At 41.7% G+C, this 16,628-nt stretch overlaps 1 protein-coding gene across 4 annotated transcripts in view; it reads right to left on the reverse strand.

Annotated features, from left to right (window-relative positions):
• grik5 (glutamate receptor, ionotropic, kainate 5) overlaps positions 1-16,628 on the reverse strand; it is a 617,387-nt gene that overhangs the window by 158,107 nt on the left and 442,652 nt on the right. For all 4 annotated transcript variants that reach the window (XM_061947301.1, XM_061947318.1, XM_061947309.1 and 1 more), the window contains 2 exons: positions 12,540-12,637; positions 12,297-12,462 (listed from right to left, as the gene is read on the reverse strand). In XM_061947301.1, the coding sequence (XP_061803285.1) occupies positions 12,297-12,462; positions 12,540-12,637 (264 nt within the window). The remainder of the gene's footprint in view (positions 1-12,296; positions 12,463-12,539; positions 12,638-16,628) is intronic.

A 16,628-nucleotide genomic window follows, 5' to 3' on the forward strand; every position in this document is an offset into this window, starting at 1 on the left:
CCCTCACTGGAAACGTGTCCGACTTACTGCCGGCAATGCGGACCAAGCTCTGGCACTGATCATACAGGGAGCGGACTGCCACAATCAGACAGTCCGATACCCCATACTCTCTGAGCACTCCCCACAGGACTTCCCGAGGGACACGGTCAAATGCCTTCTCCAAGTCCACAAAACACATGTAGACTGGTTGGGCAAACTCCCATGCACCCTCAAGGACCCTGCCGAGAGTATAGAGCTGGTCAACAGTTCCACGACCAGGACGAAAACCACACTGTTCCTCCTGAATCCGAGGTTCGACAATCCGGACAGATTAGAGAGTTTCATAAATAAAAATAGAATACTCGAAGAAAATCAATATGGATACAGAGCTAATGTTTCAACTTCGATGGCTTTAATTGAAATTACAGAAGAAATTACCAGTGCTATAGATAATAAAAAATGTGCGGCAGCAGTTTTTATGGATCTAACTAAAGCATTTGACACAATTAATCACAATATTTTAATCAAAAAACTACTCAAGTACTGAGTAACTGATGAGCAACCTGTTCGTTTAATGATGACGGCAACAAATAACGCACAAAAACATAAAAATAGCAATGAGCAAATTCAGAGCCAAGAATATATCTTTTAAGCAACTAAAACAATAATATATATTAAATAATAATACATTAACATAAAAAAAAATGAAGGTAAATTGAGCCACAATAATTTAACAGCACCATAGGCTCAGTAGGCAGAGATTACAAAGGAAAATAACAAGTTAGCCTTTACGCAAACCATAAACTGATAGGTGTGGGCTGCACCTGGGAACACATTGATTGGTGTTTCTATGCATGCGTGTGTGTGTGTGTGTGTGTGTGTGTGTGTGTGTGTGTGTGTGTGTGTGTGTGTGTGTGTGTGTGTGTGTGTGACTGTGCGTGTGTGTGTCTATGAGGCTGCAGTGCGTTAATAAATGTCCCCACACGATGTACATTTGACAGTGATTCATAGCAGGGAAGCTAACATCAGCCTACGGTGACAGCCAAAATATCTACTAACGTTACTTACCGCCATGTGCTTCCTCAAATTTGACGTTGAGTTCATGTAAGCTTAAGCTTGTTAATCATGTGACCGCCTGGCTCTGTTTGATTGGTGAAATGGAGTCAAACGCCACCAGTGACTGCATTTGATTGGTGAAACGCAGGCATGCGATAGATCCTACTTTGAAGGTCTGTCTGACAAACCAAAACAAACAAAGCGTGCATTAACAGATCGATACAACTCAGTAGCGAGTAGCGAGCTGAATGTAGATAAATGGAGCGGAGTAAAAGTAGCGTTTCTTCTCCATAAATATACTCAAGTAAAAGTATGTTGCATTAAAACTACTCTTAGAAGTACAATTTATCCCAAAAGTTACTCAAGTAGATGTAACGGAGTAAATGTAGCGTGTTAGAATCTCCAGATTCTCTGAACCTTTTGATGATATTACGGACCGTAGATGGTGAAATCCTTAAATTCCTTGCAATAACATGTTGAGAAATGTTGTTCTTTCATGGTTGGATAATTTGCTCACGCATTTGTTGACAAAGTGGTGACCCTCGCCCCATCCTTGTTTGTGAATGACTGAGCATTTCATGGATGCTGCTTTTATACCCAATCATGGCACCCACCTGTTCCCAATTAGCCTGTTCACCTGTGGGATGTTCCAAATAAGTGTTTGATGAGTATTCCTCAACTTTCTCAGTCTTTTTTTGCCACTTGTGCCAGCTTTTTTGAAACATGTTGCAGGCATCAAACACCAAATGAGCTAATATTTGCAACAAAAAAAATTAAGTTTTCCGGTTCGAACGTTAAGTATCTTGTCTTTGCAGTCTATTCAATTGAATATAAGTTGAAAATGATTTGCAAATCTTTGTATTATGGACACACTATGGACTGGACTCTCACACTATTATGTTAGATCCACTATGGACTGGACTCTCACTATTATGTTAGATCCACTATGGACTGGACTCTCACTATTATGTTAGATCCACTATGGACAGGACTCTCACACTATTATGTTAGATCCACTATGGACTGGACTCTCACTATTATGTTAGATCCACTATGGACTGGACTCTCACTATTATGTTAGATCCACTATGGACTGGACTCTCACACTATTATGTTAGATCCACTATGGACTGGACTCTCACTATTATGTTAGATCCACTATGGACTGGACTCTCACTATTATGTTAGATCCACTATGGACTGGACTCTCACTATTATGTTAGATCCACTATGGACTGGACTCTCACTATTATGTTAGATCCACTATGGACTGGACTCTCACTATTATGTTAGATCCACTATGGACTGGACTCTCACTATTATGTTAGATCCACTATGGACTGGACTCTCACTATTATGTTAGATCCACTTTGGACTGGACTCTCACTATTATGTTAGATCCACTATGGACTGGACTCTCACACTATTATGTTATATCCACTATGGACTGGACTCTCACTATTATGTTAGATCCACTATGGACTGGACTCTCACACTATTATGTTAGATCCACTATGGACTGGACTCTCACTATTATGTTAGATCCACTATGGACTGGACTCTCACTATTATGTTAGATCCACTATGGACAGGACTCTCACACTATTATGTTAGATCCACTATGGACTGGACTCTCACTATTATGTTAGATCCACTATGGACTGGACTCTCACTATTATGTTAGATCCACTATGGACTGGACTCTCACACTATTATGTTAGATCCACTATGGACTGGACTCTCACTATTATGTTAGATCCACTATGGACTGGACTCTCACTATTATGTTAGATCCACTATGGACTGGACTCTCACTATTATGTTAGATCCACTATGGACTGGACTCTCACTATTATGTTAGATCCACTATGGACTGGACTCTCACTATTATGTTAGATCCACTATGGACTGGACTCTCACTATTATGTTAGATCCACTATGGACTGGACTCTCACTATTATGTTAGATCCACTTTGGACTGGACTCTCACTATTATGTTAGATCCACTATGGACTGGACTCTCACACTATTATGTTAGATCCACTATGGACTGGACTCTCACTATTATGTTAGATCCACTATGGACTGGACTCTCACTATTATGTCAGATCCACTATGGACTGGACTCTCACTGTTATGTTAGATCCACTATGGACTGGACTCTCACTATTATGTTAGATCCACTATGGACTGGACTCTCACTATTATGTTAGATCCACTATGGACTGGACTCTCACTATTATGTTAGATCCACTATGGACTGGACTCTCACTATTATGTTAGATCCACTATGGACTGGACTCTCACTATTATGTTAGATCCACTATGGACTGGACTCTCACACCATTATGTTAGATCCACTATGGACTGGACTCTCACTATTATGTTAGATCCACTATGGACTGGACTCTCACTATTATGTTAGATCCACTATGGACTGGACTCTCACTATTATGTTAGATCCACTATGGACTGGACTCTCACTATTATGTTAGATCCACTATGGACTGGACTCTCACTATTATGTTAGATCCACTATGGACTGGACTCTCACACTATTATGTTAGATCCACTATGGACTGGACTCTCACACTATTATGTTAGATCCACTATGGACTGGACTCTCACTATTATGTTAGATCCACTATGGCCTGGACTTTCACAATATTATGCTAGACCCACTCGATGCCCATTGCATTCGGTCTCCCCTAAAGGGGGGGGTCACCCACATCTGCGGTCCTCTCCAAGGTTTCTCATAGTCATTCACATTGACATCCCACTGGGTTGTGAGTTTTTCCTTGCCCTTATGTGGGATCTGAACCGAGGAAGTCGTTGTTGCTTGTGCAGCCCTTTGAGACACTTGTGATTTAGGACTATATAAATAAACATTGATTGATTTATTGTATTCTGTTTTTATTTACAATTTACACAACGTGCCAACTTTGTCATGACTTGGTCCTGGGGTTTAGTTTTTCTCGAAGGCAACGGAAAGTTGGCTCGGGCGAGACGGGAATGAAGGTACATTTTTATTTAAACACTATAAATACACAACAAGGAAGTAAACAAAAGGCGCGCACAGTGGCGGAGAACAAACTATGAAACCAAACACTTGCACAAAGGCAAAAACTATGAACAACAAAAAACACTAACTGTGGCAATAATAAACAAAACTTACTTGGCATGGACAAAAAGGAGCAGCGTGAGCGATGGACATGAAAAAAAGAGTCAGAAATGTGCAGAGCATAAATGTGGGGATGTCACCAGCAAGACAAACTGAAAAACAATGAACTTAAATACTACAGACATGATTAACGAAAACAGGTGCGTGACTCAAAACGTGAAACGGGTGCGTGACGTGACAGGTGAAAACTAATGGGTTGCTATGGTGACAAACAAGAGTGCACAATGAGTCCAAACGTGGAACAGGTGAAACTAATGGGTAATCATGGAAACAAGACAAGGGAGTGAAAAGCCAGAAACTAAAAAGTCCAATAACTAAACAAAACATGACTAAGACAAAACATGATTACACAGGCATGACAAACTTCACTCGTTTTGGGTTTTGAATGAAATAGAAAAATCACAAATTGAATCGTAATCGCAATTTTGGAGAGAAAATCGCAATTAGGGTTTTTTCCTCGAAATCGTGCAACCAACCCTCATCCCCCTTCTGTGGATTTAACCCATTTGTAGTCATGGCAACCACACACTCAGAACTCGGACATCGGGCAGTGATGTTATCAGAGGTGGGTAGAGTAGCCAGAAATTGTACTCAAGTAAGAGTACTGTTACTTTAGAGATTTATTACTCAAGTAAAAGTAATGAGTAGTCACCCAAATATTTACTTGAGTAAAATTAAAAAGTATGTTGTGAAAAAACTACTCAAGTACTGAGTAACTGATGAGTAACATACACACACATATCATATATATATATATATATATATATATATATATATATATATATATATATACACATACATTGATATATACAGTATATCATTTATATTTATTTATTTTGCCGTTTTTGTTTACATGTTAAAGGTGTTTTAATGAATATACATGCATGTTTAACACATATAGATTCCTTTCTTTCATGAAGACTAGAATATAAGTTGGTGTATTACCTGATTCTGATGACTTGCATTGATTGTAATCAGACAGTAGTGATGATAACGGCCACGTTTTCAAATGGAGGAGAAAAAAGTTCCTCCTTTCTGTCTAATACCACATGAAAGTGGTTGGTTTTTGGTATCTTATTTGTCCAGCTTCCATATTCGTTTTCACACACTTTACAAGAAATACATTGGCGGCAAATTCCGTAGCTTGCTAGCTTGTTTGTGCTGGCTTTCGGAGACTCTTATTTTGAAAGCGCAGGCGCGATGGAGCGGCACTTTTATTGTGAAGACAGGAACTGTGCAGTCAGTCTTTAGGCTTGTGACGGGATGTACGGTTGAAATAAAAAAGTGTCTTTTTTCCTTCACACTTTTGATTGATTGATTGAAACTTGTATTAGTAGATTGCACAGTACAGTACATATTCCGTACAATTGACCACTAAATGGTAACACCCCAATAAGTTTTTCAACTTGTTTAAGTCAGGTCATGTGACCGCCTGGCTCTGTTTGATTGGTCCAACGTCACCAGTGACTGCATCTGATTGGTGGAACGGAGTCAAACGTCACTAGTGACTGCATTGGATTGGTGGAACGGAGTGAAACGTCACCAGTAAGGCAGGCACTATGAAGGTCTGTCTGACAGACCAAAACAAACAAAGCGTGCATTAACAGATCGATAAAAATTAGTAGCGAGTAGCGAGCTGAATGTAGATAAAAGTAGCGGAGTAAAAGTAGCGTTTCTTCTCTATAAATATACTCAAGTAAAAGTAAAAGTAAGTTGCATTAAAACTACTCTTAGGAGAACAACCTCGCTCTCAACACCAGCAAGACCAGAGAGATCATCGTCGACTTCAGGAGGAGCAGCACCGACCCTGCCCCCCTCTACATCAACGGCGAGCGTGTAGAGAGGTTCCACACCTTCAGGTACCTTGGAGTCCACATCTCTAATGACTTCTCCTGGACAGTCAACACCACATCAATCATCAAGAAGGCTCAGCAGCGGCTACACTTCCTTAGAGTCCTCGGGAAGTACAACCTGAAGCCTGACCTGCTGCTGACCTTCTACCGCTCGTCCATCGAGAGCCTGCTGACCTACTGTATTACGGTATGGTACGGCAGCTGCACTGCAGCAGACAGGGAGAGGCTGCAAAGAGTGGTCAAGACGGCTCAGAAGATCATCGGCCGCCCTCTCCCCTCTCTGACGGACATCTACACCTCCCGCTGCCTCAACAGAGCCAGTGCCATCATCAAGGACAGCACCCACCCTGGCTCTGACCTGTTCCACCTGCTGCCCTCTGGGAAGCGCTACAGGTGCATTAAAACCAAAACAAACAGGCTAAAGAACAGCTTCTTCCCCAGGGCCATAACCATCCTGAACGGACTGCCCCATTGTCCCTCATAACTGCCTTCTCTTCGGTGCAATAACCCATTCCACCAACCACCCTGTTTTTGTTTTGTTTTTTCATGTATATATTCATTTCACACCATATTCATTGCACTTCTACATTTTTTATATATTTGCACATTGTTTTTCTAGCATGCACACATCGCACTGTATGGAATGGCCTCAATCTCGTTACCTTGCGTAATGACAATAAAGCTGATTCTGATTCTTCTGACAATTTATCCCAAAAGTTACTCAAGTAGATGTAACGGAGTAAATGTAGCGCGTTACTACCCACCTCTGGATGTTATTGTAGTGATGAGCAGTAAAAAGGGCAAGTGTTCCATCTCAAATGGGATATTTTGTGCCACCTCTGAGTTCCCCGTTTCCTAGTTCTCAAACATCTCCTATGGTTGCATTGAACCAAGGATGAAATGTGTCATCTGAAAAGCTCTTTGGAGTCAATAAAAGACAAGTCATTAAGTGATTGGGTTTTTAAAAGCCACATCCGAGTTCTCGCCAGAAGATAATGATCGGGCTCTCCGTGAGATTTTTGTTGGTCTGAAAAATCCTCCACAGACCTAAGAGGACCTACAGCACACTAGCGTACACACAGAGTGTTCCGTGCAGCAGCAAATCTTTAATTCCCGCATAATCAATCAATAGTGTGCTCTTTCAAAATGAAAATATAGGGGACTATTGTGACTAACACGCACCCCCATGTGGTCCTGAAGCTGTCTGGCTGCCTCGTAATTTTCCTCCCAAACTGGAAGGCATTCCAGAATAATTTTTATTAGATGAGTGGAGTCTGACAAGCCTCGGAGGAGGATGAGAGAGACAGACAGTGTGCAGGAGTATAATAAATAAAAAGCCTGCGGCGTGAGCCGAGTTCTCGCACAACTTTATGATCGCTGTCCAAACGCTGCAAAGCAGGCGAGGCGCGCGCAAAGTGAGCCAACGCCAACATGCACATTGATCACAATCACACACACGTCAGCTTTTAAAGCTCTGACAACTGCATGGCAGCCCTTTAAATGATTTATTTTCTATCATTTTCAATCAACTTGATTGACACGGTCATAGACGTATTCATTTCACATCATTAGGGCCCGCATGGCCCATTGTATAAGGACTCCCAAAGGGAGTCCTTATGCAATGGGACATAAGGACCTATTGAATTTGTAAGGTTTTATTATTATTATTAGGGCCCGCATGGGCCATTGTATAAGGACTCCCAAAGGGAGTCCTTATACAATGGGACATAAGGACCTATTGAATTTGTAAGGTTTTATTATTATTAGGGCCCGCATGGCCCATTGTATAAGGACTCCCAAAGGGAGTCCTTATGCAATGGGACATAAGGACCTATTGAATTTGTAAGATTTATTATTATTATTATTATTATTATTATTATTATTCCGCAACTTTGCGCTGTAATTTGACTGTTACGATCCGCTGCCCGGATCATAGTTTGTTTATGTTTGAGTCACGTGTTTTCAGCACCTTGATTTTGTTTGTTTTCAGTTGCCATGTCAACCGATTACATGCACCTGCCTCTGGTTAGTGTTCGGGACGCGCACCTGTTGCCCGGGCGCTAATCAGAGGGCTATTTAGTCTTTGGCCTGGCCTCACTCGGTCTGGCTTCCTAGTTTGTTCCCATACAACTGATGACGACGATTATTTCATGTTCCTTAGCTGCTAGTTTTCATGCTATGCCATTTTGCCTGCTAGCTCCCACGCTAGTCCTTTTGTTTCTTGCCTTTTGTGCTACGTGCATGTCTTTTTGTTTATCCACCGTATGATTTATATTTTAAATAAATCATATTCGTACCTGCAAGCTGTGTCCGAAGCCGTCTGCATCCTTGGGAGAACCACACCCGCATCACTATGCGACCACGTCGTTTCAGTTGTATGGGAACAAACTAGGAAGCCAGACCGAGTGAGGCCAGGCCAAAGACTAAATAGCCCTCTGATTAGCGCCCGGGCAACAGGTGCGCGTCCCGAACACTAACCAGAGGCAGGTGCATGTAATCGGTTGACATGGCAACTGAAAACAAACAAAATCAAGGTGCTGAAAACACGTGACTCAAACATAAACAAACTATGATCCGGGCAGCAGATCGTAACATTGACCCCTTTAACATACTTCAAAACTCACTAAATTTTACACACACACATCAGTAATATACGGCAAAACTTTTTATCAAAAAACCAAACCTCAAAACTCAAAATTGCGCTCTAGCGCCCCCTACGAAAAAAAAAACTAGACTGCCTGTAACTCCCACTAGGAAGGTCGGAGAGACATGAAACAAAAACCTTTATGTAGGTGTGAATTAGACCTAGATTTCATAATAGTATATTCTCGGGCAAAAATCAACAGGAAGTTGGCAATTCCCCCTTCAAGACAAAAAAGTACTAAAACCAGTCACTTTTGCCTCTGAGCTGTAAGTTGGCCCCCTTAACATGCTTCAAAACTCACCAAACTGAACGCACACATCAGGACTGGCAAAAATTGTGATTTAATAAAAAAACCTAACCCCAAATCTCAAAATTGTGCTCTAGCGCAATTTTTTTCATAAAATGCACAAAAAACTGCTCCTCGGATGAAAAATATGACTAAACTGCCTGTAACTCCCACTGGAAAGGTCGGAGAGACATGAAACAAAAACCTCTATGTAGGTCTCACTTAGACCTACATTTCATAAATTGACAACCCCCAGCAAAAATCAACAGGAAGTTTGCTATTCCCCCTTCAAAACAAAATTTTTGTAAAAACCGGTCACATTCCTTCAAACATTATCTCCTCTGAGCGCGTTTGTCGTTTCGCCTTCAAACTAACACAGGAGAGAGATTAGACCCTTGTGATTAAAAGTTATCGAAAGAGTTTTAATACCGGCTCCGGTTTTGATTTTATGACCCTTCAAAGAGTCGCTGCGCTGATGCTGCTGTTTTTTCAAGAAGGCTGCTTAAAAGCAGGAAGCACCAGCGTGCCCACACAATGCAGACAAGGTAGGTACACTACACAAAAGTATTGGGACAATTCGGACTAAAAGTAGACAAAAGTATTGGGACACTTATGACGAAAACTGAACAAAAGTATTGGGACACTTAGGACTAGCACCTGCCAAATACGCGGGCCCGACCAATGCTGCTTGCAGCTTTAATTTTTATTGGATACTGTACACAAAGGATCCTGAGATGCTGGTCGACCCACAATTTGTTCATATTTCCTATATCAGTGTTTTTCAACCTTTTTTTGAGCCAAGGCACATTTTTTGCGTTGACAAAATGCGGAGGCACACCACCAGCAGAAATCATTAAAAAAACGAAGCTCAGTTGACAGTAAAAAGTCGTTGTCGCGATTGTTGGACATGACTTTAAAGCATAACCAAGCATGCATCAATGTAGCTCTTGTCTCAAAGTAGGTGTACTGTCACCACCTGTCACATTACACCGTGACTTTATTGAGTTTTTTGCTGTTTTCCTGTGTGTAGTGTTTTAGTTCTTGTCTTGCACTCCTATTTTGGTGGCTTTTTCTCTTTTTTTGGTATTTTCCTGTAGTAGTTTCATGTCTTCCTTTTAAGTGATATTTCCCGCATCTACTTTGTTTTAGCAATCAAGAATTTTCAGTTGTTTTATCCCACCTTCCCTTTATTTCGAAAATCCTCGAAAAAATTGTCGCACAGCAGCTAAATGAACACTTAGTGTCTAACAATCTCTGTGAACCTTTTCAATCCGGTTTCAGGGCAAATCACTCTACGGAGACAGCCCTCGCAAAAATGACTAATGATCTACTGCTAACGATGGATTCTGATGCGTCATCTATGTTGCTGCTTCTTGATCTTAGCGCTGCTTTCCATACCGTCGATCATAATATTTTATTAGAGCGTATCAAAACACGTATTGGTATGTCAGACTTAGCTTTGTCGTGGTTTAACTCTTATCTTACTGACAGGATGCAATGCGTCTCCCATAATAATGTGACCTCGGACTATGTTAAGGTAACGTGCGGAGTTCCTCAGGGTTCGGTTCTTGGCCCTGCACTCTTTAGTATTCACATGCTGCCGCTAGGCGACATCATACGCAAATACGGTGTTAGCTTTCATTGCTATGCTGATGACAGCCAACTCTACATGCCCCTAAAGCTGACCAACACGCCGGATTGTAGTCAGCTGGAGGCGTGTCTTAATGATATTAAACAATGGATGTCCGCTAACTTCTTGCAACTCAACGCCAAGAAAACGGAAATGCTGATTATCGGTCCTGCTAAACACCGACATTTATTTAAAAATACCACCTTAACATTTGACAACCAAACAATTACACAAGGCGAATCAGTAAAGAATCTGGGTATTATCTTCCACCCAACTCTCTCCTTTGAGTCACACATTAAGAGTGTTACTAAAACGGCCTTCTTTCATCTCCGTAATATCGCTAAAATTCGTTCTATTTTATCCGCTAGCGACGCTGAGATCATTATTCATGCGTTCGTTACGTCTCGTCTCGACTACTGTAACGTATTATTTTCGGGTCTCCCTATGTCTAGCATTAAAAGACTACAATTGGTACAAAATGCGGCTGCTAGACTTTTGACAAGAACAAGAAAGTTTGATCATATTACGCCTATACTGTATATACCTTTATATACCTACAGTATATATATATATACCTATACTGGCTCACCTGCACTGGCTTCCTGTGCACTTAAGATGTGACTTTAAGATTTTACTACTTACGTATAAAATACTACACGGTGTAGCTCCGTCCTATCTTGTTGATTGCATTGTACCATATGTCCCGGCAAGAAATCTGCGTTCAAAGAACTCCGGCTTATTAGTGATTCCCAGAGCCCAAAAAAAGTCTGCGGGCTGTAGAGCGTTTTCTATTGGGGCTCCAGTACTATGGAATGCCCTCCCGGTAACAATTAGAGATGCTACCTCAGTAGAAGCATTTAAGTCCAATCTTAAAACTCATTTGTATGCTCTAGCCTTTAAATAGCCCCCCTGTTAGACCAGTTGATCTGCCGTTTCTTTTCTTTTCTCCTCTGCTCCCCTGTTCCTTGTGGAGGGGGGGGGGGGCACAGGTCCGCTGGCCATGGATGAAGTGCTGGCTGTCCAGAGTCGGGACCCGGGGTGGACCGCTCGCCTGTGCATTGGCTGGGAACATCTCCGTCTCCGCTCGGGATGGTGTCCTGCTGGCCCCACTATGGACTGGACTCTTACTATTATGTTGGATCCACTATGGACTGGACTCTCACAATATTATGTCAGACCCACTCGACATCCATTGCTTTCGGTCTCCCCTAGAGGGGGGGGGGTTACCCACATATGCGGTCCTCTCCAAGGTTTCTCATAGTCATTCACATCGACGTCCCACTGGGGTGAGTATTTCCTTGCCCGTATGTGGGCTTTGTACCGAGGATGTCGTTGTGGCTTGTGCAGCCCTTTGAGACACTTGTGATTTAGGGCTATATAAATAAACATTGATTGATTGATTGATTGATGTGTTCTTATGATGATAGTTCGAACTCTGAGATTTTGTGCAACTCTAGTGGCATATCTTTCCTGAAAATATGGGTAAAATTTAAAATTGGTCTTAAGAGTGTCCACTCTAGTGCTTAGTTTTGATTGAAAAAAGCTAAAGACCAACCAAACTTTGGTTTCCTGCAATAGTTTAACGCAACATCTTCCACGACGACCTTTCAAACTCCAAATGATGGTGCAACTTCCAGCATTTCCCCTTTACGAAGGTGTGTACTCACATTCAGCCTTGGCACAGACCAGGCTGGCTGAGGGGTAGCTGAAGGAGCGCAGGATGGCCCCGATGGCCAGGCTTAGGTCCTCGTTGCTCGGGTACAGCGTGACGGAAGCAAAGCGGAGGTACGGTAAGCGGGGCGTCTCTTCCGGACCGATCTTGACATGCGGGATCTGCAAAGAAGGAGAGGCCGTTACAAGCAATCACAGTAAATAATCACCATGACGGTGGTTTGTGTATTGTAGCTCACCTCCTTCTCGCCGCATATGTGACTGACAGTGGAGGCTGAGGCGGGGCTGGAGGCGGGGCCTATCACAGAGACGACGCCTTTGGGAAGAATCTGACACACTGTAAATGGGATTAAAAAAACAAACAAAAAGACTGTTAGATAGACCATGAATGAGGAAGTGTGGACAGTTTTTCCACTGATCCCATTGTTATGGCGGAAAAATCCGACTCGCTCTAATCTGATATACTTCGAGAGGAGGAATACCCGAAGGAGCAGATAGACCAAGTGCTGCTTTAAATGATTTTCACAATTAAAACAGAAGGAAAACAATTAAAAAAAAATAATGGGGTGTTTTTATTTTTTCACAGGATTGTAAATTACATTTGTGGCGTTGTGGAAAATGCTTTGGAAGACAGGCTAGTGTACATGTAATACACGTTTTATAATCGTTGCACAAATGTCTACTGACTTATGGACATTAGCTAAATCCAGAGGTGGGTAGTAACGCGCTACATTTACTCCGTTACATCTACTTGAGTAACTTTTGGGATAAATTGTACTTCTAAGAGTAGTTTTAATGCAACATACTTTTACTTTTACTTGAGTATATCTATAGAGAAGAAACGCTACTTTTACTCCGCTACTTTTATCTACATTCAGCTCGCTACTCGCTACTAATTTTTATCGATCTGTTAATGCACGCTTTGTTTGTTTTGGTCTGTCAGACAGACCTTCATAGTGCCTGCCTTACTGGTGATGTTTCACTTCGTTCCATCAATCAGATGCAGTCACTGGTGACGTTGGACCAATCAAACAGAGCCAGGTGGTCACATGACCTGACTTAAACAAGTTGAAAAACTTATTGGGGTGTTACCATTTAGTGGTCAATTGTACGGAATATGTACTGTACTGTGCAATCTACTAATAAAAGTTCCAATCAAACAATCAAAATTGTGAAGGAAAAAAGACCCTGACTACACAGTTCCTGTCTTCACAATAAAAGTGCCGCTCCATCGCGCATGCGCTTTCAAAATAAGAGTCTCCGAAAGCCAGCGCAAACAAGCTAGCAAGCTACGGAGTTTGCCGCCAATGTATTTCTTGTAAAGTGTATAAAAACGAATATGGAAGCTGGACAAATAAGATGCCAAAAACCAACCACTTTCATGTGGTATTAGACAGTAAGGAGGAACTTTTTTTCTCCTCCATTTGAAAACGTGGACGCTATCATCACTACTGTCTGATTACAATCAATGCAAGTCATCAGAATCAGGTAATACACCAACTTATATTCTTGTCTTCATGAAAGAAAGGAATCTATATGTGTTAAACATGCATGTATATTCATTAAAACACCTTTAACATGTAAACAAAAACGGCAAAATAAATAAATATACATTATATACTGTATATATCAATGTATGTATATATATATATTTATATATATATATATATATATATGTATGTGTGGGAAAAAAATCACAAGACTATTTCATCTCTACAGGCCTGTTTCATGAGGGGGGGTACCCTCAATCATCAGGAGATTTTAATGGGAGCATTCGCATACCATGGTTTATATAGGGCACAGAGTGGGTGGGTACAGGCTGGCTTAGGGGCGTGGTGATTGGCTCATGTGTTACCTAGGAGGTGTTTCCGTCTATGGCGGCATGCTGTGACAATTTCGCTGCGCTTGTTGAGGGATGACAGGTCTGGACGGTAAATAATAAACAGTTTCTCTTTCAAGCATAGGTTGCATCTTTTATTACCACTATTGTAAGGTGTGCTGGATGCAAGAATTTGCCATGTTATTGAATATTCAACATTATTGTCTTTGAGGTCCCAAATGTGTTTGCTGAGTTCTGTGGTATTTCGCAGGTTTTTGTTCCTGAAAGAAGCCTTGTGATTGTTCCATCTGGTTTTGAATTCTCCCTCGGTTAATCCTACATATGTGTCGGATGTGTTAATGTCCTTGCGTATTACCTTAGATTGGTAGACAACTGATGTTTGTAAGCACCCCCCGTTGAGAGGGCAATCAGGTTTCTTTCGACAGTTACATCCTTTGTTGGTTTTGGAGTCTCTCTGTCTGGGGGCCGACGGCTCATTTGCAATTGTTTTGTTGTGGTTTGAGATGATTTGTCGTATATTGTTCATGCAGCTGTAGCTCAATTTAATGTTGTTCTTGTTGAATACTTTTCTTAGGGTGCTGTCTTTGGGAAAGTGTTTGTCAATCAGATTGAGGAATTTGTGTCGATCAATCTGATTGACAAACACTTTCCCAAAGACAACACCCTAAGAAAAGTATTCAACAAGAACAACATTAAATTGAGCTACAGCTGCATGTACAATATACGACAAATCATCTCAAACCACAACAAAACAATTGCAAATGAGCCGTCGGCCCCCAGACAGAGAGACTCCAAAACCAACAAAGGATGTAACTGTCGAAAGAAACCTGATTGCCCTCTCAACGGGGGGTGCTTACAAACATCAGTTGTCTACCAATCTAAGGTAATACGCAAGGACATTAACACATCCGACACATATGTAGGATTAACCGAGGGAGAATTCAAAACCAGATGGAACAATCACAAGGCTTCTTTCAGGAACAAAAACCTGCGAAATACCACAGAACTCAGCAAACACATTTGGGACCTCAAAGACAATAATGTTGAATATTCAATAACATGGCAAATTCTTGCATCCAGCACACCTTACAATAGTGGAAATAAAAGATGCAACCTATGCTTGAAAGAGAAACTGTTTATTATTTACCGTCCAGACCTGTCATCCCTCAACAAGCGCAGCGAAATTGTCACAGCATGCCGCCATAGACGGAAACACCTCCTAGGTAACACATGAGCCAATCACCACGCCCCTAGGCCAGCCTGTACCCACCCACTCTGTGCCCTATATAACCCATGGTATGCGAATGCTCCCATTAAAATCTCCTGATGATTGAGGGTACCCCCCCTCATGAAACAGGCCTGTAGAGATGAAATAGTCTTGTGATTTTTTTTCCCACACATACATATATATATATATATATATATATATATATATATATATATATATACGTGTGTGTGTGTATATGTTACTCATCAGTTACTCAGTACTTGAGTAGTTTTTTCACAACATACTTTTTACTTTTACTCAAGTAAATATTTGGGTGACTACTCCTTACTTTTACTTGAGTAATAAATCTCTAAAGTAACAGTACTCTTACTTGAGTACAATTTCTGGCTACTCTACCCACCTCTGACCGCGATACTATACCAGTACCGGTATACCGTACAACCCTACCTCACAGTGTGAAATCGTTTTTTTTGTCTTACGCAGCCGATGAAGAGTTCCCAGCATCTCGGCAGTCTATTTTCCCACCATGACAAGTTCCAAAATTGGCAGCGAAGTGTATTGACCAGCATGTGCTGGTGTCATCAATCAATAGCAGTAACACACTCACACGTCCGCCCGACAAACACAATTAAAAGAAACACGGACGCGCTTAAAGCCCAAACATCTGCTGCTGGCTGCTGCCCTTAACAAGCAGATGTTTGACAGCAACATAGGAAACACACACACACCATTCAGCATCCACTTTATGGTTGGCAACAGCCTCACGCCCAAAATAGATGATCTTCTTATTTGGACATCACTTCTGACCTGCGTCTTCTAACCCCTGGAGGGCGGGAGGAAATGAAGAGCAAAAAAAATCAATCGGAGACAAATTGTCCTGTCCGGCTTGAGAATAAGAGTGAAAAAACAAGCTGTTCTCACAGAGAAACAGATACGGCACGGTACTGGATTTGATCACAGAGACAAACCTTTAGGTCAACAAGCGCTGTTATCTCATGAGACCAGACCAAGAACATCGCAGGAGGGGTCAAACCAGGAGAGATCTTAACATCTCAAGGAGGAATATTTGGGGACGGTTGGTAGAGCGGCCGTGCCAGCAACTTGAGGGTTCCGGGTTTGATCCCTGCTTCCGCCATCCTAGTCCCTGCCGTTGTGTCCTTGGGCAAGACACTTTACCCACCTGCTACCAGTGCCACCCACACTGGTTTAAATCTAACTTAGATATTGGGTTTCACTATGTAAAAGTGCTTTGATTCACTA

The sequence above is a fragment of the Nerophis lumbriciformis genome, linkage group LG04 (assembly GCF_033978685.3).
Source record: "Nerophis lumbriciformis linkage group LG04, RoL_Nlum_v2.1, whole genome shotgun sequence".
NCBI classification, from domain to species: Eukaryota; Metazoa; Chordata; class Actinopteri; order Syngnathiformes; family Syngnathidae; genus Nerophis; species Nerophis lumbriciformis.